The 24,425-nt window shown below is 44.5% G+C and overlaps 2 protein-coding genes and 1 pseudogene across 2 annotated transcripts; all 3 read left to right on the top strand.

Annotated features, from left to right (window-relative positions):
* The first annotated feature begins 5,687 nt into the window (after positions 1–5,687).
* On the top strand, positions 5,688–9,073 carry LOC119361637 (AT-rich interactive domain-containing protein 2-like). The gene is made up of 2 exons (XM_037626773.1): positions 5,688–6,576; positions 7,599–9,073. Exons 1-2 carry the CDS (start codon positions 5,890–5,892, stop codon positions 8,436–8,438), a joined length of 1,527 nt encoding a protein of 508 aa, XP_037482670.1. The 5' UTR covers positions 5,688–5,889; the 3' UTR covers positions 8,439–9,073.
* Positions 9,074–11,847: 2,774 nt separating this feature from the next.
* Positions 11,848–15,551, top strand: LOC119366673. The gene is made up of 2 exons (XM_037632439.1): positions 11,848–11,979; positions 12,576–15,551. The coding sequence occupies exons 1-2, from the start codon at positions 11,848–11,850 to the stop codon at positions 15,549–15,551; spliced, it is 3,108 nt and encodes a 1,035-aa protein (XP_037488336.1).
* A 552-nt stretch (positions 15,552–16,103) lies between these two features.
* LOC119366672 lies at positions 16,104–24,410 on the top strand (annotated as a pseudogene).
* The last annotated feature ends 15 nt before the right edge of the window (positions 24,411–24,425 follow it).

Here is a 24,425-nt window from a genome sequence, read left to right as displayed (position 1 = left end):
GTCGTACGAGATGGTCCTGATCCTCTCCTTATCTGCACGTACGTACATACATACATACATACATACATACATACGGATCCATTTCCATCAAAATTCTTGAGGAGATAGATAAAGATGGCCAGATGCATGGATGTAAAGGTTAATTTCAGCGTACGCACGTACCTTGGAGTTTGCAAAGGATCTTGCGGATCTTTTTGTAACACGGGCAGCACCCAAGATCAACCTTGAGGATTAGCGTGGAGATCTGTGTCGTCGTCGACACCACAAACATATAAATCCCAAATCCCCAATAACATGCAACACAAACACACAATTGTACTGTAGAACATAAACTCAATGAAAACACAGAGACACCCAATTGCTCACCTTCTCTGCCATGCTTTCGATGTGGCCTCCTTTGGCTTACTACATGGAGAAAGAAAGAGGGAGAGAGTGGAGAGTGAAGGTTGGCGAGAAGAGAGCGAGGCGTATAAATTGCAGGGACTAATAACGAGTTTCCTAATTCCTCAATGAACTGATTAGGCATGCAACAATTCGTTTGTTTCAATCACTTACCAAATTTATTTGACTTATTTCCTAGCTAGTCAGAGCTGTACCAATTTGCTCATTCCAGACTGCTACCAACCTCCTATTAATAACTTCTTAGCAAATAAGCTCCTCTCCGGTCCAATGAAGATGGTCCTTTTTCCGTTTAAGGATTTATTGGATATATGGAAATTATATGCGTAGATTTTTTTTCCCAAGAGAACAAACATCCACAATATCATCATTTAATTGTGTATTGTGCTAAATATACGACTAAAACATAAATGGCTGGTCAATTTCTGGTCTTGGACATGGTGCTTTTGTTGGTAAAGGGAGTGCCGAAAGTCCATTATATTAGTTCATCCAAGTGTTTTCTCCTCCTTCTCCCTACCACCAAACCCTAGGAGCTAGGGTGGCGGTGCCGATCTACCTCCTCCGTGGCGAGATCAAGGCTCCCCTCTCCGTCCGGTTGCTGGTTCGTCGACGGGAGGGGGCAAGGACCCCGCTGTCTCAGGCGATGGTGATGGGGTGATGTTTTAGTTTAATTTTTTGTCCCCAATCGTCGATGGTTATCGGCATGAAATAAGTGTTCCCCGCCTTGTCCTCGTTGCGACGGTGCTTCTTGGCATCGTTGCGAGTCATGTGTCCCTTTGGTTCTCTAGAATGTGTTTTTCCTTTTGTAGGTTTGTCTCAATGGCACTGTCCTGCGGAGCAGATGGTGCGGCGTCTTGGTACCTTCGTTCCAGTTTCAGTCTACAAAGGTTGGCTAGTTTCACCTCGTCGTTGAGTGTGTGAGAATTATGTTCCTTGACCCCGTCTAGCCAGATGTGGGGCATTATACAGGCCCTCTCCGGTGTTTACTTCTCCGGGGCAATCATTTTCTATGCAGATTGAGGTCGTCGACATCTTCTCTACATCGACATCTTCCTGACCGCTGCTTCCACAAGCTCATAGGTTTAAACAAGATTGCTCTCTTGAGATGGCGGCTGAGAGGCGTCAACGGGTTTTGCTCATGGCGTGTCGTCGGTGGTTGCAAGAAGGAAGAAGACTTCGGTGCTCCAAGGATTTGGATACATTTTTTTAGTTTCTGTAGGGGTGTTTTGTCTTTGCTATTTAATACTCCACACATTACATTTGACTTTTACAAAAACTAGATGATCAGTTGCACCCACTAGATCGGTGCAAAAATTCTTTTATGCGTACGCATATGTACACTCGGCTGATGCACACCGGCGCTTCTATATCTCGCGTCACGAGAGAGAAGGTTGTCGCTCGCTGAAGTGCCTACTACTTACGCGAGCAGATGGGCCGGCCCAGTGCGCGGGGTGGCAACTGCCTCGTTTTTTTTTCTGTTTTTCACGTTTTATTTCATTTTCTGATTTCTTTATTACATTTGTTTAACCTTTTAAAAAATATTTTATGTATTTTTTGGGAAAATGTCAATCACGCATTCTGAAAATGTTAAATGCATATAGGTTGATCATGTATACAAAAAATATCAAATGTGTGTGAAAAATTGATCATGTATTTAGAAAAATGTTAATAAAGCTTTTAAAAAATGTTGACCATGTATTAGAGAAACTGTTAAAATTGTATTTGAAAAATGATAAATGTTGAACTAGTATTTTAAAAATGTTAAATATGTATAGAAAAAGTGTAGAACTTGTATTTGAAAAATATTAAATTTGTATATACTTTTTTTGAAATTGTATTTGAAAAATTTTAAACTTGTATTTGAAAAATGTTAAACTTGTATTTGGAAACTGTTAAATATGTATAGAAAAATGTTGACAGTGTATTAAGAAAATGGTTAAACTTGTATTTGAAAAATATATTAAAATGTATATGGAAAAAATGTTGAGCATGTATTAAAGAAATGTTAAACTTGTATTTGAAAAATGTTTAATATGAATAGTAAAAATGTTGACCATGTATTAATAAAATGTTAAACTTGTATTTGAAAAATGCTAATCAAGCATTTGGAAAAAAGCGAAACATGTATAGAAAAAGTGTTGACCATGTATTCAGAACATGTTCATTTGGTATTTGGAAAAAGTCTTAATAAAGCATTTATAAAATATTAAACATGTATTAGAAAATTATATTAGATATATACCATAAATTGTATAGAAATAAGGGAAACCCGAGAGAAAACAAAGGAAACCGATGATAAACAAGAAAATAACAAACAAACCCGAACAAAAAAGAAGAAAAGGAAACAAAAATCCAGTGAAAACCGAGAAAGAAATAAAAAACTAAAGAAAGAGAAAGAAAATAACAAATCTGTGAAAACTAAGGAAAGAAATGAAGAAAAACCGGTGAAAAATAAAACCAAAAAAACATGGAAAAACCTATGGAATGTTGGATTGTTTGTTGTCAAGTAGGTCGCACCATCAAATTTATCACCAACCGCACGCCAACTGAGAGTAATGTACATAGTAAAAGGAGAATTTTATCGCTACTTCTATCTAGCTTCATCTGGATTCTGCTTCTTTACGAGTGTACCATAATTTGTCGTATTGTAGCAGGCCCATGTGCATGAATCTCCAACATGTCGATCAATGGATCCATGCACGTTATTTATAACATGCATGATAGAAAATGTTTTGCATCATCTATGATAATGTAAAAAAGAGAAAAAAAATACACTCGAGGTCCTAATTCTCTTTTATTTGTGACAAGTTAGTCCTAAATCTTTCAAAACGATTATCTGGGTCCTAAAAGAAAGCAAATTGTCTCATCGTTGGTCCTAAACTCACTCGCGCCCCTCGGACCAGCATGTGTGGCACGTTGACCACCTCCTTGTCGAGCAAATGTACTTTTGTGAAAAAGACCTGCTCTCGTGATCATTTCCATTTCCGCCCCTTTCTTTCCCTTTCCCCTCTCGAAATCTTCCCGAAGGTGGCTGCTAGGTGACGATGGCGACGGTTTCTTGGGGTTGTCTGAGCGACGACGGAAATGGCAAGCGATGTGACTGAAAGCGAGCCTGTCCGCCCGATTAAGCCAGGAACAAGGTGAGCCCCCGACCATCTCCAACACTGGTGGAGAAGGTGGTGATCCAATCATGCAAATGTCATCTAGGTCTAGATCACTACAAAGATCAGAATGGTTCACATACAGTGTCAAGTTTTTAAAATCTGGCACCACTAAAGCCATAGCTAATGTGTCGACATTTTCTGTCGATAATGCTCAACCCAGTATTTAGACTCTTGCCAGAAAGCAACCAATAAGCTTGAGCAGCAACTTATGACCAAGTTCTTTAATAGAGTCCTTAATCCAGAGGGGTGTCAAGAATCTACTTCATAGTAATCGAAATAGTCAATTAGGCCATCCACATATGTCTTGTACGAGCCATGGTCACAAACAAAACCATGATGATGAATCTCTACTGCAAAACGATCCTCAAGTGGTCCTGGTGAGAGAAAAAAGGGAAATTTCCGAGAAACCCTAGTTCCTAGATCCGACATAAGTGGTACATAAATGTGGTTAATGTCAATGCTTCATGTAATCTATGTCCTAAGAAACTCGAACATACAAATAATCATCCCAATGAAACCGAAAGAATGGGCAAATCGTTGGGAGGAAAAGCTAGGGTTCTTACCGCAACGTGGAGGGGGGGGGGGGTTGGTCCGGGGCTCGTCGTGTTCATGTCTTAATCGGATCGACGGGCTCGCTTCCAGCCACGGTAGTGACATTGTTTGCCATTCCCGCCGCCGTTTAGATGGCCCCAAGAAACCGCCCGCCGCCCAAAGCATTCGAGAGGGGAAAAGGGAAAGAAAGGTGCGGGAACGGAAATAATCACAACGACCGGATCTTTTTCACCAAATGTCAAGTGATCTGCTCGATGTGGAGATGGTCAACATGCCACGGGTGCTAGTCAGACGAACGCGGGCGAGTTTAGGATGAGTGATGACACAACTTGCTTTCTTTTAGTACCCAAAATAGTCGTTTTGTAAGATATAGGACTAACTTGACACAAATAAAAAAGAATTAGGACCTCCTATGTATTTTACTCTTTTTTATACTGGCATATATGATGCGAAGCGTTTTCTATCATGCATGCTATAAATAACGTGCCTGGATCCACTGTTTGACGTGTTGGAGATTCGTGCACGCGGGGCTCGCTGCAGTACGATGAATTATTACGATACACTCTTGAAGAAGTAGATTACAATACACTCTTGAAGAAGTAGAATTGAGGTGAAGCTAGATGGAAGTTTAGCGATACATTCTTCTTTTACCCCGGGCATTACTTTGAAACACGAAGAAAATCCACCAAAACGTTATGTAAGACTCAGAAACAAGACAAAACTTCGACAAAAACGAAAAAAAACACGTGGAACGAATCTCCAGGTGACCATAGACGATGGATCCATGCATGTTGGCATGGTAAAAGGATAATCTCCGTAAATTATGAGCTTTCTAGAAGCGAGGAGATTCATTCTGACTTGTTTTGGCTTGTTTCTTCACTCTCTTCATAGTGGATGCCTACTTCTCTCACCTAGTTGCTCACGACTGAAACAAACAGGTTGGTTGCGGCTCGTCGAAGCCACATCTCATACTAGATTGAGAGCATGCCAGACTTCTCGACCAAGGGAGGAGTATGGAAGTGGGGTGATGCAGGTGAGGGACTAGTGAAACAAGGTGGGCGCCATGGCCGATGTAGTGAGATTAGGGGCATTGCGATTTCTTTTTCACTTATTGACAGGGAAGTTAGGGATTCACGGGTTCACATGATGCTAGGGGGCAGCGGCTGCCTTGCAGGATGGGCGGGGGCGTCCATCTCGTGCATATTGGTGGCTCCACGCAATGAAGGGAGGCGGTGCCAGAGAGAATAGTCGGGCAGCGCCATCTAGGTCAAAACATTCGCGCGAGGGGTGGCGGACCGTCGAGCGATGTCATAGCGAGGCGATCCCACTGGTGGGGGAAGACGCTGATTTAGCCATCACGACGACCGCAAACACCCCACTTAATAGTGAGGATAACCCGCTTACATCATCTTGTTATGCTTGCTTTTGCTTTTCATGGACGATGGGCTCTTTCTGGAGGCATCTAGAAGTAAGTAAGGAGAATACTTTCGAAATCTGTTCGGCTTGTTAGGACTATAGTATAAATTACCCCAACCACCAGGACAGATGGCAATTTGATCTCACAACTACCCAAATTTGCCTAAAGTAATTGCTCCAAATACTTGCCAAATTTTGAAAAATATTTAAACACATACTCTCAACTTTGTTTCCCCATCCACCCAAACCCTAGAGAGAAAAAAAAGGAAGGAAAAAAATCAACAAAAAAAGAGAGAGAAAATGCGCCGCCGTTGCTCGCCGTCGTGACCCCGCCGCCGGCGAGGCCTCCCCCGCGTCCATGGATCTTTCCGCCGCAAGCGCCCTCGCCGTCCTCAGCAAGCTGCAGCTCCTCGGCTTCTGCGTCGGCCTCCAGATCCCCGACGACGCCGCCGACCCCTCCGAGGTGTTCGACACCATCGTCGCCGCGTTCCTGCGCGAGGTCTACCCCGGCGAACGCGATGCGCGCCCGCTCCCGGCCGCCCTCGGCGACGGGCGCCGCGTGGACCTCCTCCGCCTCTTCACCGCCGTCCGCGCCGCTGGCGGCTACGCCGTGTCCTCGTCGCCCTCTGTCGGCGCCGGCGTCTGGGCCGCAGCCGCCGGATCTGCCGCCCTCGCCGCGCCCGTCAAGCTGATCTATGCCAAGTACCTCGGCGCGGTGGAGCGCTGGATCCAGAGGCTCCCGGAGGCGCAACCACCGCCGTCTGACGAGATGCGGCAGGAGATGCTCTGCGTCCGCGGTGCCAATGGAGTTGAGATGGAGAACTGCAATGGGAGGGATCAGCAGCACGGGGCGCTGAAGAGGAAGAGGGAAGACATTGCTGGGATGCTGGATTGGGTGAGGGGGCTCGCCGAGAGTGTCTCGGAGGAGGGCGCCATCGCCGCCGGTTTGGCGGATGGATACTTCCCGGTGGCATTGGCGGCGCGGGAGGCGGTGTCCAGGAAGAGGGCACGCCGCGCAAGCGTGACCAACGGCGCGCTCTTGCAGGTGATTCCGACACCTTTGATAAACTTGTTGCTGAAGATAATGTTTCACATATTGGTATTGCATCACTGCACATTTATAGACAGACATACATACAGAATTGGCATTGGATTACTTCAGCAATACATACAGCAATAAACTTGTTAGCTGGCAACATCTGTATCCCTTTGATCTTCTACGTTTAGGCCCTGTTTCGATTGTCGTTTTCCTTTTAAATACCCCTGGAAAAAAAATACACGTCTCTACCGAAAGATAAGATTGTCGTTTTGTTTCCAGCTGAAAATTGCTCGTGGTCGATAATTTAAATACCTCCGTATTAAGTTAAATCGACGCCAAGCGTGGCCTTAGTGCCACTGGACTGTAATAGTGCAGATCCACCTATTAGATAATTTGTTCTATTTCCCCTAAACATATAAGTAAATAAATAAAATTCATGCTTCAGGTCTTACCAGTCTTTTCATTAGTGCTTTAATGCTTAAACACCCTTTGTAAATTTATTATTTGGCTACCTACCCTACAAATGGAGCATTGCCGTTCCTTTTCTTTCTAATTTCGATTGTGCAGATTGGATGCTGGTAAAGGAGCATTTAGTATTTTCTTTTTTATGAAATTAACTGCATCAATCTTCATTTTGGTGACATGTTATATGGATCGGGCAAAATGTATGAACTTCCCATTTGCGGATCCTATACCAGAGGGCAAAATCTGGCCTAGCCCTGCTTAAGCATTACACTGTGTACAAGTGAAGCTACAGTATCTTTACTCCCTGATGTTCAGGGCATGTATCATTGGGATGACGAATACTATAAATAGAGCTATGAAATCTCCCTGATGCTTTGGCCCCGGATATTACCTGTCGTGTACTGTGGGTGGTTGAAAATATTTTGTTTGCTTTATTGCCTTGAAGATGATAGTCCCCTATAAATAGAGCTATGAAATCCTACCTTTTTGGGTAAGCCGATTACTCAGCAACTGGATACATTTCGTATTCATAGTCACTGAACCTTTTTCTTCTGATGGCGCAGGAAATTGGTTGCAGGTGCTGCAGGAGTACCACCTGTGCCAGAATTGGTGTTCAATGCAGCAAAATTGTTCAACAACCTGGTTCGGATACTAATAATCTAACAAGAGTTGTTGATGTGAATGGATCCTCAATGGTCATAGAACAGGCGAGCAGTGTGAACGGACAATTGAAGCATTCTAAAAGTCAGCAGAGGAACAAACTACTAGTGGGCCCCAATTATCAAGCAGTGGTGCCACAGTGGACCGGCGTTCCGCCTGAAAATTACGGCGATCCAGAAACCCTCAAATGGCTGGGCACAAAAATCTGGCCTCCAGAAAATGAGAAGAAAATAACCCCAACCTACCATGACCGTATTGGCAAAGGCAGAGAATATCTTTGCAGCTGCAACATCCCGCGATCAGTAGAATGTGTCAGGTTTCACATTGCAGAAAGGCGGCTTCAGCTGAGACGTGAACTCGGCTCTGCTTTCTACCAGTGGGGATTTGACCGTATGGGCGAGGAGGTTGCCCTTTCTTGGACAGATGAAGAGGAGGCAAGTTTCAAGGCTGTAATGCAGACCTATGCGCCATCTCCAGGAAGGGATTTATGGAACCATCTCCAGTCATCCTTCCGCTGGAAGCCGATGAAAGAACTTGTGAGCTATTATTTTAATTGTTTTCTGCTTAGGCGGAGGTGTTACCAGAATAGGACCGCACCAAAGAAGATAGATAGTGATGATGAGGAAGAGACAGAGTTTAGGTTTTTGGGAAACCGTATGGGACAAAGTGCAACCAAGTATGAGAGCACCAAGCGCACCGTTTGCGTTCAGAGTACTCACTGCATGGATCTGGATGATGAGTAGTTGCTGATTGATTACATTCTAGGAGGCTGGTTGAAGACTGTTAAGTAGTTTGAATTTATAAATGGTCCCCATTCATTGATTTGGTTATGCCCATGACATTGCACATGAGTTTTTGTGAGCAAAGAGTTAGACCATTTTGCTTACTGTTTTCAGAGCCGTGCCAGCAATCCAAGTTTTGATATGGACTTGCATCCCAGAAGTAAAAAAATGCACTGGTATTTGTTTTTGAAACAGAGAACTGCAGGGGAGGCCCCAACAGTAAACTTTGTTTGTACAAGTGAGAGATGAGGAGGATATATAGAGCCAGTTGCAATCTTTCGGGCTGAGAGGATTAACATGTTGTATACATTGTGGAATAGTAGTATGTTGTTATGAGAGAGGAGAGAACCTGACTGACTTGTATCATCATCATGTATACCTGCTTCAGTTTTTATCCTTCTGCTGTGGATTGACATGTACATTGACCAGTAGGTATAAGCATACCTGACAGCAGCCCGTTCCGGTTGTATGTTGAGGTTAGTCTTGTGAAACTAGTGTTGCAGTTGTTCTTTGTTGCATGTCTGTTTTATTTATTTTGGTTTCGGCATCTCAATAAGAACATGTCTGTTTTAGTCTATGATGAGTTTTTTCTTTTCTTTCTTGTGAGCTATAAATAAATGTCAAATATTATCAACCTAAGCACAACACTTGTTTACTCCCCTGTCATGCATTAACCAACAGATAAATGGGAATCGGCATTAGCATAGTCTGATCTGATGTACTAGAATTTAGTTCCAAATAAACACTTTGAATTTTGGGCATTAGCTTTGGTGGTGCTGTACTGTGCTGTGCTGTGCTGTGCTGTGTAGGTTTGGTGGTGCAAGATGGCGGCGTCGTCTTGCTGCTGCTTTCGACTGGTGCTGAGTCGGTGTCTGTTTCCCAAGATTGTGCTTGTGTGTTTTGATGTGAGAAATAAACAGGGACTAGCTAACTGAGGTTGGTTTCTACGTACGAGTATTTGGTTTGGTTAATTTTTGTGTGCATAATTTGGCAGACCATGTTTATGTTTGTAGTGTAATAACCAAATCTGAGAGCTGCAACTGTAAACTAGCTTGTGGCTTGTGGTTTGTGGCTTTGAAATCTGCAGCCTTGTCAGTGTGGTTTATTTTGTTGCTGCATTGTACGCATTATGCTGTTGCGGCATTGTACGCATCCCGTGGTTAATGACATTGCTGATGGCTCCTTTTTTTTGTTGTCCAAAGGAGAAAAAGGGGGAAATAAATACAATATATGCTGCCTTTTGCCCCTTCCATTCAATTATTAAGCCTGAACATGTAAAGGGACTCAACTCTGAAGCTTCAGAGTTTATGCACACACCACTTGAGATTATGACACTATCATCTCTTGCCTCGAGTTATTAATAATTAATAGAGAACAAAAAAAACCTTTACTTGTTCCTCTGCTTTTGTGGTTGATGCATGGTTCTTGGTTGCTAGAAGTGGAAGGAGTCGGGGTCGACGCCTGGCACCACGCTCCCGATTTCCAGAAGTAGAGAGAGCCGAGGGCAGCCTCTAGAAGGGGGTGAAGCCAACTCGTCCTCCCTTAGATTTGCCGCCTCTAGAAGGGGGAGCCAACAGAGAAGAGGAAGAATCAGAGAGAGAGAGGACACGGTGGAGGAGAATGGGGGCAAACTATGGACAGATCGGGGTCGAGCAAATGAACCCTAGAAGCAAATGGAGCAAGTCCAATGGAACACTCGGATTGGAAAAGATAATTATACTGATGGGCATGGATGATAAAAAGCTTGGAAACAACACATTTGAGTCCCTTTACATGTCCAGGCTTAATAAGCCTGAACATTCAATTATAAGCTAGGATGATAAAGGCGCAACAGTGCATAGGGGCGCTTGCATGAGCCTAGACCTAGTAAAAGCGCTCGCTCAGCATCACCGTTGTTTCTCGCCCCGTCGCTATTCCTGATGGTTGTTGTGGCCGCTACATGCGATTGTAGGCCCTGTCCTGTTTTTCCCTCGTATATTGTTTGCTGCTTTGTTGTTTAAAAAAAAACATCGGCTTTCTTTGGTTTTTTTTTAAACTAGTATACTAAATATGTTCATGACTTTGAAAAAGCTCGAAAATTTGGGAAAAGAACTCATGAATTTAAAACAAGTTAGTAAATTCAAAAAAAGATGCATGGATTCTAAAAACTTCATTTTTCAGAAAAGGTCACAAATGTTGGAAAATAATCTTCAATTTAATTTTTCTTGGATTTGCATTTTTTTTGTGAATTTGAAATTTTTACGAATTCAAAAAAGTTCACAAAAAAATGTTTGTGGATTTAAGAAGATTTCAAATAAACTGAGAACCATTCAAAATTTCAGAAAACTATTCTCGAATTGAAAAGTGTTTGTTGATTTGATTTTTTTACAAGTTTAAAAAGTTTTTGAATTTGAAAAAATATTTACTAGTTTGGAAAAAAAATCACGAATTTAAAATAGTACATGGTTTTTAAAAAGTTTATGAACTTGAAAGAAAGTCTCATTTTTTCAGATTTTGTGAATTGGAGTAAAGTTCATGAATTTGAAAAAAGATTGTGGATTTTAAAAATGTTCACGAGTTAAAAAATGTAAAAAAAGAGAAAGCGATTTTTTTAAATAGTAACTAAAATGAAAAACAAAAAAAAACTGAAAGATAATCAAAAGAAGAGAGAAAGAAAAAATAAAAGCGAAAAAAGGAAAATACTTAATAGAAAACTGATCAAAATAACATGGCTAGAAAATAAAGAAAGACTGCAAAAAAAAACCCAGAGAATTGGTTAAACAGCATGGTAATAAATGCTTCTTTCTAATGATAGTGTGAATGGTACACTTATAATGATGTACTTACATTACTAGTCTATTCATTCAGTCATCAGATTGTGGAAGATTGTTTGTTTGGCCAGAAACAGAAACCCTGCAAATGGACCGACAGATGCTATTCTTTTCTTTCTAATCTGTTTTATTTACAAATGTGTTGTTTAAATGAAATTAGCTACTTCAATCTTCAGTTTTGTATATCCATAGTATATAGATAGAGCGAAAATGCGTCAACTTGTCCCATTGCCATCCATCTCAACGTGTTAAAACTTGTGGAGGGATATATATACATGTGGATGCATGCTAACATAGCAGAGGGCATTACAAATCTGTACTAATTAACCCTCCTTACGCATTACACTACAGACAAGTGAAAACTACAGTATATATATATGTTACAGAAAGGCGACTTGAGCTGAGACGTGAACTTGGTTATGCTTTCTACTCCCTCCGTTCCAAATTACTTGACTTTCATTTGTCTAGATACAAATGTATCTATACTTGTTTAGTGTCTAGACAAATGGAGGTCAATTAATTTGGAATGGAGGGAGTACCAGTGAGGAGATGGTACTTTCATGGCAGACGAAGAGGAGGCGAATTTTAAGGCTGTGATCCAGAACAACACGCCATTTTCAGCAAGAAATCTATATATGGAACCATCTCCACTCATCATCATCATTTCGCTGTTGTATCTCTCTAGACTAGAGGTATGTACACGAAGCTAATGTTGCACTTGTTCTTTCTAGGCTCAGCATATTTTATTTCATTCAAACATTACTAAGTCATCATGCCTAGGCAGGTATTAGCTTGTCAGTTCTCACAATGTAGTCTAATAGTATTACTTTCTTCTGGTGGTATATATGTTATATATGTATGTCAGAGATGGTTCTTGAATAAAATTGTGATACACTCAAGATTTTATTACGTATTCATTAGCTCCAAGCAACGATGGCTGGCCGTGATCACACACAGACAACTAGACGACGATGCAATTCTTGCTGAAATTAATTAGCCCTTTAAATCTTCAGGCGTAACATTAGAGGAGCTGCTAGGAGCATTAGGTACCCTTCCCCAACAGCCATCGGCACTCCCCGGACACATAAACACTGAAATTGTATGGCCGTGGCTTGCTGGGAGTGTGTATGCTGACTGACGGCCATGCATGCAGTTTAATTAATTATTCTTGATTCTAAGGATAACAAGAAAAAAGTAGCTAGGTGCACCTTTTGCATATATATACGTTACTAGATGAAAAATGCTAAAGTGACTGACCTTAACTAATTGTTGTCAACTAATTATGCAGCGGATTAATGCAGACACCATCGAAATAGCCGTGAAAAATATAGTCCCTTATCTAGAGGATACAAGCAATACTGCACACAAGGCCATCTATTTTGATGGAACGCGTGGGCTGGCTGCTTCGGCGGTGCTTAGAGCCATAGCTGAAGACCCTCCACCATCTTTGCTGAGGAAAGTCGACAAGGTCATCCACGTCGATTGCTCGAGGTGGAAAAGCCGAAGAGCACTCCAGCGGACCATCGCACAAGAACTGAAACTTCCTCAGCGGGTAATGGATATTTTTGATAGGCAAGATGTAGAAGATGATTTCAGAGGTGTAGATGAAAGCTCCAGAGCCGAGATTGGAGTCGTTGGGAGGGAGATCCATCAAGTCCTTGCGGTCCACGGATGTTTAGTGGTCTTTCATAATGGATGTAATGATATGGTTAAATTAAGTGATTTTGGCATTATCCAAGCAGAATTTCTTGATACCAAGGTATTATGGACATTTCGAGGAAGGCTTCGGCTCAACCCAGGGATTAGTGAGAAGGTGGATAATTCACACCATTTTCTTTATGATGATTATAGTTATAATGGGTGGAATTATTTGCTTACAGAAGAGGCTAGAGAAATTGCTGGGTACACAAATAAGCTTGGCAAAACAGTTGAAGAATGTTTGTTGTATTTGTTGTCATTAAATTTTCAGGGAGGCAACATAATGGACTACAACTGGGCCACCCATGCTTCTAACTATTGGGTCTGCGATGGGATTGTAGAAGGAGGACAGAGTGACGAAGCATGGAAGGTTGCAGTTGCTCTGCATCAACACATGAATATAGATGATTATTCAGCTAATGCACTACCATCTTTTGGTAATGGATTGAAAACTCCTCCTGAACGGTGGATATTGTCCAAAGACAGCTCTGTTGTGCATCCGGATTCAACGTCTGTTTTCCTTGCTGCAGTCACAAGCGGATCTGATCCTCCATTAAGACCCTTACCTAATGGCATGTTTCATCAATCGGACAAACTTCGTGTCCTCAAGTTATGCCGCTGCTCCTTCAACTTTTCTTCACCTCCTTTTTGTTGTTGCCGAAGCTTAAGGTTCCTTGGATTAGATGGCTGCAAGGATCAGCGAGCAGAAGAAGATGAGAAGCAAGATAGACCAGCAATGGAATTTTTTCAGAGCCTATGGGTACTAGACATATGCCACACGGACTGGGAGTTGGATCTATCAACATATGTAACAGAGCAGATGGCTGCAAATATTAGGGAGGTACATATAAAGAAAGGAAGGATTTCATGCCATAGTTTTTCATGGCGACAACTACAGAACCTTCACAAGCTTCGAGTGATTGAGCCTACAAGCCCTTTGCAGACAGGCAAAATGGATGAATTCACAAATATGCTGAAGATGGAGTTCCTCCAACTTTCTGGGAATAATACAATGCAAATTTTGCCAAGTCTTTCAGGTGCAAGTAGCCTCAAGACCTTGGTACTAAATGGTTGTGTTGGTTTGGAGAATGTTGAAGGACTCCCTCCATCGCTTGAATCATTCAGCTTAGCTGCAAGGCCAAGAAAGGATGATTACAATGTAATCTTAGTAAGCCGCATCTCCATGGTTGGTTGTGCAAGATTGTCTGAGTTCACACTGCATGGATCATTTCCAAACCTTGAGGAGTTGGACCTCTCAGGCACAAGAGTCAAGACACTTAACCTCACAACTCAGGTGGTGCAGGTCCCACGTCTCCATCAAATTATTCTATTGGGATGTATGCAGCTCCATGCCATTTTATGGCCAGAAGAGGGCCTGCCAACGCTGAAAGTGCTGCAGATTGATTCCTCGGTCTATCCTGTGCAAACAAAACTACATGAAGTGTATGTTACTATAATGGACATAAGGTTTTTTCAGTCCTTGGTATTACGAAGCAATGCCCAATTCTATTGGAAGAGGAATAGGTTCCATCTAAATCTTTGTGCCCCTTGTACCACCAATGTTAAGGGAGAAAGCTATATGAAGGAGAAGATGAGCCCTGGTAATAGTGGGAAAATGATGGGTCCTCCTCAACCAAAGTCATTAAACCCCAATACTTGCAGCACCTACATTGATGTCCCTGTTGGCAACATAATTATTCATCATGACTACAACAATGGAATGCAGTTTCAGCCATCGGGCTGCCATGTGGAGATTGGCAAGGGAGTTAGCAACGCTAACGTGGAGAGTGTGCAAGCAATCAAGGCTCTCTTCTTTGCAATGAACCAATCCGAGTCGTTGCATGTGCATGACAATGCTTCCATCACCACTGTCATCCCTGAACACATGATGTCTAGAGTTGGGACGGATCTTGACTGGAAACATCTAAAACATTGTCATGTGGTGAGGTGCCCCAAGATGCGCACAGTGTTCATGACTAACTATCGTGGCTACCCCTTTCAAGAAATAGAGACCTTTTGGGCCGCTAATCTACCGATGGCACACTGCATTTGGAGCAAAGGAAGGAACTGGAATGCCACGGAAACTACTTGCTTTGCCAAACTGTGGAGCATACACCTATACTCTTGCCCAAGGCTCGCATTTGTGCTTCCGTTATTGTGGGGTATTCAAGGATCATACTTGCACAATTTAGAAAGTCTCCACATTGTCAATTGTGGTGATCTAAAGACGGTGTTCCCTGTTCATCCTGGCCTCAAAGAAACTGTACTTGAGTTCCCAAGGCTGAAGCACATCCATCTGTATGAGCTATATAAGCTGCAGCATATATGTGAGGTGAAGATGCATGCTCCCAAGCTTGAGAGGGTATGGCTCAGGGGCTGCTGGGGTCTCAGGCGCCTCCCAGCCGTTGGCGGAGATAGCGGTCGCCCCATCATGGACTGCGAGCAGGACTGGTGGGAGAATCTGGAGTGGGACGGGCTGGAGGCTGGCCACGACCCATGCCTCTTCGAGCGACGCCACTCGTCGCATTACAAGAAGCCCTTGCCCAGAGTTTCTGTGCTTCGGTGAAGTGACGACCGTACTGCCCAGGTACGTGTGCTAGCTCTTAATTGTTTTGCATGTTGCTTTATGCAGGTGTGATAATAGATGGTGATATGTTGTGTAGGTTTGAGGCATGGTGGCAAGACCTATGAGGATATGTGGAGAGTGAGACGACTTGTGTATCATTTCATTGTTGGTGTGGTTTGTTTTGTGCTTATATGTGTGCTGAGTGCGCCGAAGAGCAGAGATTGCGTGTGTGTTTGCTTTTGTGATTCCCTTCATTCAGATTCAGTACATCAGCATGTGTTGTATGCTGGAGACTGAAAATGTATGGCTTAGGTGTGATGTACATGGATTATTTATGGGATATAAGTATATTTTTCGTCCTTTAACTGCCGTGATAGTTTAGAAATCGTCCCTCAACTTTAAAACACTAAAACTCAGTCCCTCAACTATTTAAACCGGATAATTTTCGTCGCTTAGATGGTTTTTGTATGACGTGAAACCGGTTTTGATTAAAAGTGGCCACGTGGCCAGCTGGTTTTTACCCCAACCCGGTCCACTTCTAGCGTGGCCGCCATGTCGCTCGGCGCCCTGGTCACCACTACCAACCTGCTCAAGGCCGCCCCTGAGATCGCCAATGTCCACCCCGTCCTCGCCTTCACCAATCGCGATCTCCTCTTTGTCGCCGACGGCCTCCGCTCGTGATCCTGCAATCCTCCCCTCCTGACGCCTCCAACCCGCGGATTGTCGACAGTATCGAGCAGATATATGGAACCATCTCCACTCATCGTTCCGCTTCAAGCCAAGGAAAGAACTCGTGAGCAGTCCCTTACTGTTGTTTTCCTCTAGACTAGAGTGATGTACGTGAAGCTAATGTTGCACTTGTTCTTTGTACGTAGACTCAGCATATATATTTTATTTCTTTGGGAAGAATAATTCTGTTTTATTTGGCATCTCAATAAGAACATCTCTGGTTTAGTCCATGAGTTCTTCCACGCGGCAACTTTTTTCTTTTCTTGTGAGCTATAACTAAATGTCAAATATTATCAACCTGAGCTAAGCAACTTATTTACTCCTCTTTCGCAAATTAACTGACAGACAAATGGGAACCATACTGTACATTAACCTAGTGATTGATGTTATTACTGTCTCCGATCTCTATGTCCTTCTGACTTACTGCCCATCCTTGCAGTTTAATTAGTGTTCTACTGTTCCTAACAACAACAGAAACTGGAGGGAGGGATGGATGAGGGGAGAGGAAGAGAGAGGGAGAGGGGGACAGAAGAGATAAAGTTAATCAGTTTATTCCGGTTTGTACGGGTGCACGTACTGTATCAACATTACACCTTTGCAGTTTCAGTAGTGTAATCTGCTTTGCAGTTTCGCTGTTTCCAACCAATTGATGGCATTTCAGGTGCATTATATCAACATTACACCTTTTTATGTTGTGCTAACAACGTTGCTTGCATTGTTTGAATCTTTGCACCACATACAAGTCCATAATTGGGATTCTGTATGCAAATTGTTGGGTATATATACTTCCTCTACTATGTACTGCCTGAGGTAGTGATTACTTTTATGTTTTTTCATGAAAAAAAGAGAAGAAAATAAAATATGTGAGAGCAACTCTAACAGACCCCGCATCCGTCCGGCCCGCAAAACGTGTTTGCAGTTCGCGGAAAAACGCCTTTGCGGGCCGGCGCACGGCCGCGGATGCAGACCCCGCAAAGCCGACCCATAGAAAAGCATGTTCGCGGAATATGCTTTTTTACAGGTCGGCTTTGCGGGGTCTCATCTGGTGCAGCTCCTCCCGGCCCGGAAAACCTAAATTTGCACCTTGATTTGATCCAACATAATGCATTTCTTTGCTTTTTCAATAACATTGGATACATAAAACATCACCAAATCTTTGCTAGAATAGCAAGACCAAAGAAAACAAGAACCACAAGTATGCATTTTAGAAGATTTCCAACTTTCATAACTGCTCCCACTAGTTGAAGCAAAATCTTCTTCATGCACTCATTGTTGATCTGCGGATTCTTGATCTTGCATTCTTCATTCTTCATCTTTACTTCGGAAGAAGTAGACGTTGCTTCCACTCTAGTTACACATGCAGCCGCATCATTGTTTTCTATTCTGCTAAGGAGTGCATCAACATCTATTAACTTTTTTTCTATCAATAAATCAATGTATTGGCCTTCCCAAAACCAAAATGAGCATCCATCTTCCTACACAAAAGAATGACCATGTTCAGAATTAGGATCCGCGATTGAACCAAAGAATGAGCTATTAAAATGAGCTACCGCAAGTGCACGTACCCCCGGTGTTTTCGCATTTGAAGAACACCCATCCGGGGTGCTTCGTCGTGGCTGAAGTAAGCCGCAGCACTGTCTGCGTGTAGTCGTCACTCTGTATGAGCGGCAACGGTGAGCCACAAAGCCGCTGCACGAGCGCCGAGCCCGGTGGACGGACGGACGGATCCATGGCCGCAAATCGTCGGCGGCGTCGGGCGAACCCGTCCCTGCATGCGGTGATGCGCTCCATCGCTTGGCGCGCAGCCACCGGCGGCCGGCAAAGCCAAATCCGGCGGCCACGCGATGAAGGTCCGCAAATCCGCAAATCCGGCGGCCCGCCGGCGCAGGGGAGGGGGGGAGGGGAGGCCTCGTGCGTGCGGTGGCCTTTCGGCGAGCTCCTGCCGGCTGCTTTCACTGGAATCTTTGGCGGCTGGGTGGCGGCGGCGCGAGGGGGGAGAGGGGAGGTGGTTGGTGGGGGAAAGCGCGGGTTGAAATGTACCCCTACCAACCGCTTCCGCTTATATGCAGGCCGCAGCGGCGAGGGGAAACCCGCGAATACGCGGGTCGGGGCCGAGATTTTGCCGCGCCCCCCAAATTTTTATGCAGGCCGGGGCAGGATGCGGGGTCTAGTCGGGCAGGTTTTCCCGCCCCGACCCGCATTTTGGCGGTTATTTTCCGGGTCGGGGCGGGGTGCAGGGTCTGCTAGAGTTGCTTTGAGTCCCTCCGGCACACCTTTCGATACCGTTTGGATTCCAGTGCAAGGTCTAGGCCCCTGCTTTGTTTATTCAAAGAAAGTAAAAGAAAAAGGAAAGGAGGAAGAGAAGCAGACAGCTCGATCTTTATTCTTTAAGTGACTCCAGCCTCAAGCAAATTAAGAACCCTGCATCTTCAGATGCTTTCTTTGGCCACAACTAAAGCAAAGACCAAAACACAAGCAAGCACTGCACTGCATACCAGCAAGTCGATCGGCACAATTTCTCCCTAGTATCCTCGTTCATTCGTTGCTCCTCCTTCGCCTGCCATAAACATATAAATTGTTTCTTCTGCAACCTACTGATCAAGGTATACTATCAAAACTATTAATACGTACGATTCTTCGACTAACAATTACGCTCTAAATCAGAACACACTGGGTTTGGGTCGCACCCCAGTGATGTCATGGCCCGTCCGATTAACACATATACACTGAAACTATGCTCATGGGTTTCTGTGGGTCTACATGAGTGCCTATGCATATAGTCCATAACTCCATATATAATTAGTGCTGATCCTAATGACCTTTTGCATATACTATGTTGCTAGATGAAATGAGTGACCTCAACTAATTGCCATCAACTAATGCAGAGGCTTTATACGAACGACGTTGGAGAAGCAATGCAAAGAATAATTCCTTATATAGTTGATACGAGCAATACAAGACACAGGGCCATCTATATTGATGGATGGCGTGGGTTGGCCGCTTCGGCAGTGCTTAGAGCCACAGCTCAAGACCCTCCACCGTCTGTACTGAAGAAATTCGACAAGATCATTCATGTCGATTGCTCGAAATGGAAAAGCCGAAGATCACTCCAAAGGACAATCGCACAAGAACTGAAGCTTCCTCATCGGGTAATGGATATTATGGATAGGCAAGATGAAGGTGATGATTTCAGAGGTGTAGATAAAAGCTCCAGAGCTGAGATTGGAGTCATTGCGAGGGAGCTACATAAAGCCCTACGAGAACACATATGCTTATTGGTCTTCCATAATGGCAGCAACAATTTGGTTGACTTGGCTGATTGTGGCATTCCTCAACCGCCTATCTTTGATGTTAAGGTATTGTGGACATTTCGAGGAAGGCTTCGGCTCAACCCAGGAATTAGTGAGAAGGTGGATGATTCCCATCTTTTTCTTTATGATGAGTACAGTCTTTACGGGTGGAATTTTTTGCTTCAAATAGAGGCTAGAGAAATTGCTGGGTACACGGATAATCTTGGTGCAGCAGCAGTTCAAGAGTGTTGCTTGTATCTACTGTCATTAAATTGTCAGGGAGGCAACATAATGGACTACAACTGGGCCACCCATTCTTCCAACTATTGGGTTTGTGATGGGATTATACAGGGAGGTCAAGGTGATGAAGCATGGAAGGTTGCTGCTGCTCTGCATCAACATATAGATATGGAGGATTATTCATCTAATACCTTGCCCTCTTTGGGTCATCTATTGGAGACTCCTCCCAAACGATGGATATTGTCCAAGGACAACTCTATTGTGCAACCAGGGTCAACTTCTGTTTTCCTTGCTGCGGTCGCAAGCGGATCAGATCCACCATTAAGACCCTTACCAAATAACATGTTTCATCAATCGGACAAACTTCGGGTCCTCAAGTTGTGTCATTGCACCTTCAGTTTTTCTGCACCTCCTTTTTGTTGTTGCCACAACTATGGCTGCAAGGATCAGCAAGCAGAAGAAGATGAGAAGCAAGATAGACCGGCAATGGAATTTTTTCAGAGCCTATGGGTACTAGACATATGCCACACGGATTGGGAATTTGCCTTGTCATCGGAGATAACAGAGCAGATGGTTGGGAGCATTAGAGAGGTACACATAACAAGGGAAGGATTTGGTGCCATAGTTTTGCATGGCGACATCTCCAGGGTCTTCGCAAGCTTAGAGTGATTGAGCCCACATCCCCTTGGCAGACGGGCAAAATGGATGAATTCACAGACATGGTGAAGTTGGAGTTCCTTGACTTGACCGGGGATAGTACAATTCAAGTTTTGCCAAGTATGTCGGGGCAACTAGTCTCAAGATTTTGGTTCTCGATGGTTGTGTTGGATTGGAACATGTTGGCCCCGAAGGACTGCCACCCTCCCTTGAATCCTTCAGCTTGGATGCACGTGCAAGAGGGGATCATAAAAAGGATGCCAAAATCTCTCGTATCTCTTTGGCTGGTTGTGCAAGATTGGTGAACTTCAGATTGTGTGGATCACTTCCAAATCTTGAGGACCTAGATCTATCAGGCACTTTGGTCAAAACACTTGACCTCAAAGATCAGGTGGTTCAGGCCCCAAGTCTCCAACAAATTATTCTATTGGGATGTATGCAGCTCCTTGCTATTCTATGGCCAGAAAAATGGTATGCCAAAACATATAGTGTTATGCATTGATTCTTTAGTCTGTCGTGTTCAAGCAGAACTTCATCAAGCATATGCTACTATAATGGACACAAGGTTTCTGCAGACTTTGGTATTAGAGAGTAATGTTGATTTCTGTTGGAAGAGTACTAGGTTCCATTTAAATCTATGTGTCCCTTGTACCAACAAAGTTGAGGAAAAAAGCTATAAGGAGAAGACTGCCATTGGTAGTAGTGGGCATTTAATGGGTCCTCCTCGACCGAAGTTAGTAATGCCCAATGATTACATCACCTACATGGATGTTGTTGTGGAGAACATGACTATTGATGGTGGCTATAAAAGTGCACCGCAGTTTCAGCCGTTGGGTTCCCATGTGGAGATTGGTGATGGAATTAGTTTCACGAGAATAGAGAGTACACAAGTAGTGAAGGCTTTCATCTTTGTGATGGGCAAGGCTGAGTCGTTGCATGCACACGGCAATTCTTCCATCGGCACTAGCATCCCTGAACATATGATGTCGGCCCATACTTCATGACTGGCCAAGGGGTCCGGCAGGGAGACCCGATCTCCCCATTCTTATTCAACCTTGTGGTTGATGCGCTCGCCTCGATTCTGGATTTGGCCAAGCGTGCGGGTCACATTAGGGGGGTATGCCCTCATTTGGTGACACCTGGGGGTTTAACCCATCTCCAATACGCGGACGACACCATTATGATGGTGGAGGGCTCTGATGAGGATATTCAGAACCTCAAATTCCTCCTCCTCTGCTTCCAGGAAATGTCGGGCCTCAAAATAAACTTTGCCAAGAGCGAGGTAATGGTCATGGGATATTCCCAAAGGGAGGCCCGGCGGATTGCTAATCGTCTGAACTGTCGCTTGGGTTCCTTACCGACGACCTATCTTGGCGTGCCCCTTAGTGATGCACGACTCCTGGAAAAGGATTTCCGTCCAATAGTCGCCAAGCTCCAACCTAGAATGGAGCCTTGGCAAGGGAGATGGCTTTCTAAAGCCGCTCGAGTGATTCTAATGAACTCCTCCCTTATTAGCCTACTGATGTATATAATGGGATTCTATAGCCTACATGAATCCCTTCATCAGGAAATTACCAAACTACTCTCCCGCTTCTTTTGGGCAGGAGAGAACAATAAGCAGAAGTACCATATGGTCAAATGGTCTGAGATCTGCAAACCTAAGGACCAGGGAGGCTTGGGGGTCATCTCTTCCAAGCGTATGAACATTGCCCTCCTGTCCAAATGGCTTTGGCGGATCCAGACGGAGGAGGGTGGCCTGTGGCTTCAGATTATTCGTAGGAAGTACCTTCGCGGGCAACCATTAGCGTTTGCCTATAGGTCTGGAGGTTCCCAATTCTGGCAATCGGTGATATCTTTGCTGCCGGTCCTACGCATTGGGACCTCCATCCAGATAGGCTCTGGGTCTGCCTCCCTCTTTTGGCTGGATAGATGGGCGGGACCCCGCCCCTTTGCAGAGCGTTTTTACGCCCTATTCTCTATCTGTGTTCGCCCACAGATCTCTGTGGCCGCTGCACTAGAGAACCTAGGCACGATTGCCTTCCGTCGCACCTTCGGGGCGATCGAACTTTCGCAATGGGATGAATTACTTGAATGCATTGCCCTTCATCCTCCTTCTCTGGAACCGGATTTGCTTTCCTGGCACCTCGAGCCAAGCGGTAGATTTTCGACTAGATCCCTGTACCAGGCGATTGTGCCTACTCCTGGTCCAGTGGAGCTCACGGTGCTCTGGGAGATCAAACTCCCCCTAAAGATCCGTATATTTTTATGGCAATGGGTTAGAGGACGCCTCCCCTCGGGCACTGAGGTCTGTAAGCGTAATGGACCCGGGGACGGTCTATGTCCCATTTGTCTGGTTCCGGAAGATTGCAACCACATCTTCTTCCGGTGCCCAGCGGTGCAGTTCTTATGGAGCTGCTTCCGGGAGGTAGTTGGGGGCACATGGTGCCATGACAACCTCCCGGACTTGTTCGGGGAGGTCCTCCGGCTCCCCGGGACTAGGCGCGCCCCTATTTGGGTCGCGCTAGGTACCCTTGCCTGGTCCCTTTGGTGTACCCACAATAAATTAGTCGTCGAACGTGTGATTCCGTCCCGTGTGACTGATGTGATCTACAAAATATGTGGCTTCTTGCAGCTTTGGAGACCGCTTAGTAAGCGGAGCGATCGAGCCGTCATCGACAACATCATGGTGGGTCTTCGTGCCTCGGCGGCGTCTTTTGCTCCTCCCCCGCCACCTCCCCCGCCCCCTCCTGAGCCAAATTAGCGTCTCCTAGTACTCTTTTTTGGGGCTTGTCTTGCTGTGCCCCCAGCATGATTCTATGACTTATTGTACTTGTAACTTGGTGTTGGATGCTGGATGTTGGATGCTTGGTGGTATGCTTTATAATATAAAGCGGGGGGAAACCCTTTTTCGTAACATATGATGTCGGCAGAAGGGAAGGAACTTACGTGGCGACATCTGAAATGTTGTCACGTGGTGAGATGCCCCAAGATGCACACAGTCTTCAATACTACCTATGCACACATCTTCGAAGAACTAGTGGACATTTGTGCGGCTGATCTCCTGATGGCCCATTGCATTTGGAGCAAAGGAAAGACGGGAAATTTTGAAGACACCCGTTCCTTTGGGAAACTGCAGAGCATACACCTGTTCTTTTGTCCAAGGCTCACGTTTGTCCTCGTGTTGTCGGTTTTATACACCTTGGGAAGCTTGGAGACCCTCCACATTGCCTTCTGTGGTGAACTAAGGCAGGTGTTCCCCGTGGAGCCAGAGATTCTGAAAAGAATAGCTAGATACCATAAAGGCGTACTGGAACTGCCAAACTTGAAGCATATCTACTTGCATCAGCTCTTCAAGCTGCAACATATATGTGAAGCCAAGATGTTTGCTCCCAAGATGGAGACCATCAGGGTCAGGGGATGTTGGGGTCTCAGGCGCCTCCCAACTGTCGGTCAAGGTAGCCGCCCTACCGTGGATTGCGAGAAGGATTGGTGGGAGAACCTAGAGTGGGACGGGCTGGAGGCCGGGCACGACCCTTCCCTCTTTGAGCCCCGCCACTCGGCGTATTACAAGAAGCCCCTGCCTAGAGCAAGGTTGTCAGAATCGCGATCTTGAATCGGATCGGAGCTTCGATGGTAGGATCGCAAATCGTAGAATCTTCACTAGCAGGATCGTAGAAACGTAGATTCTAAGAATTAAAATCGTAGAATCATAGGGGTTAGTTTGGATCGTAAAATCGTAGAATCGTATAACAGAATCGCGATTCTGACAAGAGCCGAGCAGACAATATTCAGGTACACACACTCATCCGTTCTCTCTTGTTTTCAATCTTGCTTCATGCTTCTGTCATAGTATATGCATGGTACGTACACACAGACCTTGCATGATTAAATACTATGTTATGTGCTATCTAGCTGAATAATTGCATACACATATTATAGGTAAAGCAACAACTAATTT

This window comes from Triticum dicoccoides, chromosome 2B (genome assembly GCF_002162155.2).
Source record: "Triticum dicoccoides isolate Atlit2015 ecotype Zavitan chromosome 2B, WEW_v2.0, whole genome shotgun sequence".
In the NCBI taxonomy this organism is placed as follows: domain Eukaryota; kingdom Viridiplantae; phylum Streptophyta; class Magnoliopsida; order Poales; family Poaceae; genus Triticum; species Triticum dicoccoides.
Note: the sequence above shows the minus strand (reverse complement) of the source record. Positions and strands in the feature narration are given on the sequence as shown.

Coding starts and splice junctions, on each gene's coding strand:
- LOC119361637 (XM_037626773.1), top strand. CDS start 5,890: ATGGATCTTTCCGCCGCAAGCGCCCTCGCCGTCCTCAGCAAGCTGCAG. Junction 6,577..7,598: donor CCAACGGCGCGCTCTTGCAG/GTGATTCCGACA, acceptor CTGATGGCGCAG/GAAATTGGTTGCAGGTGCTG.
- LOC119366673 (XM_037632439.1), top strand. CDS start 11,848: ATGGCAGACGAAGAGGAGGCGAATTTTAAGGCTGTGATCCAGAACAAC. Junction 11,980..12,575: donor TGTATCTCTCTAGACTAGAG/GTATGTACACGA, acceptor CTAATTATGCAG/CGGATTAATGCAGACACCAT.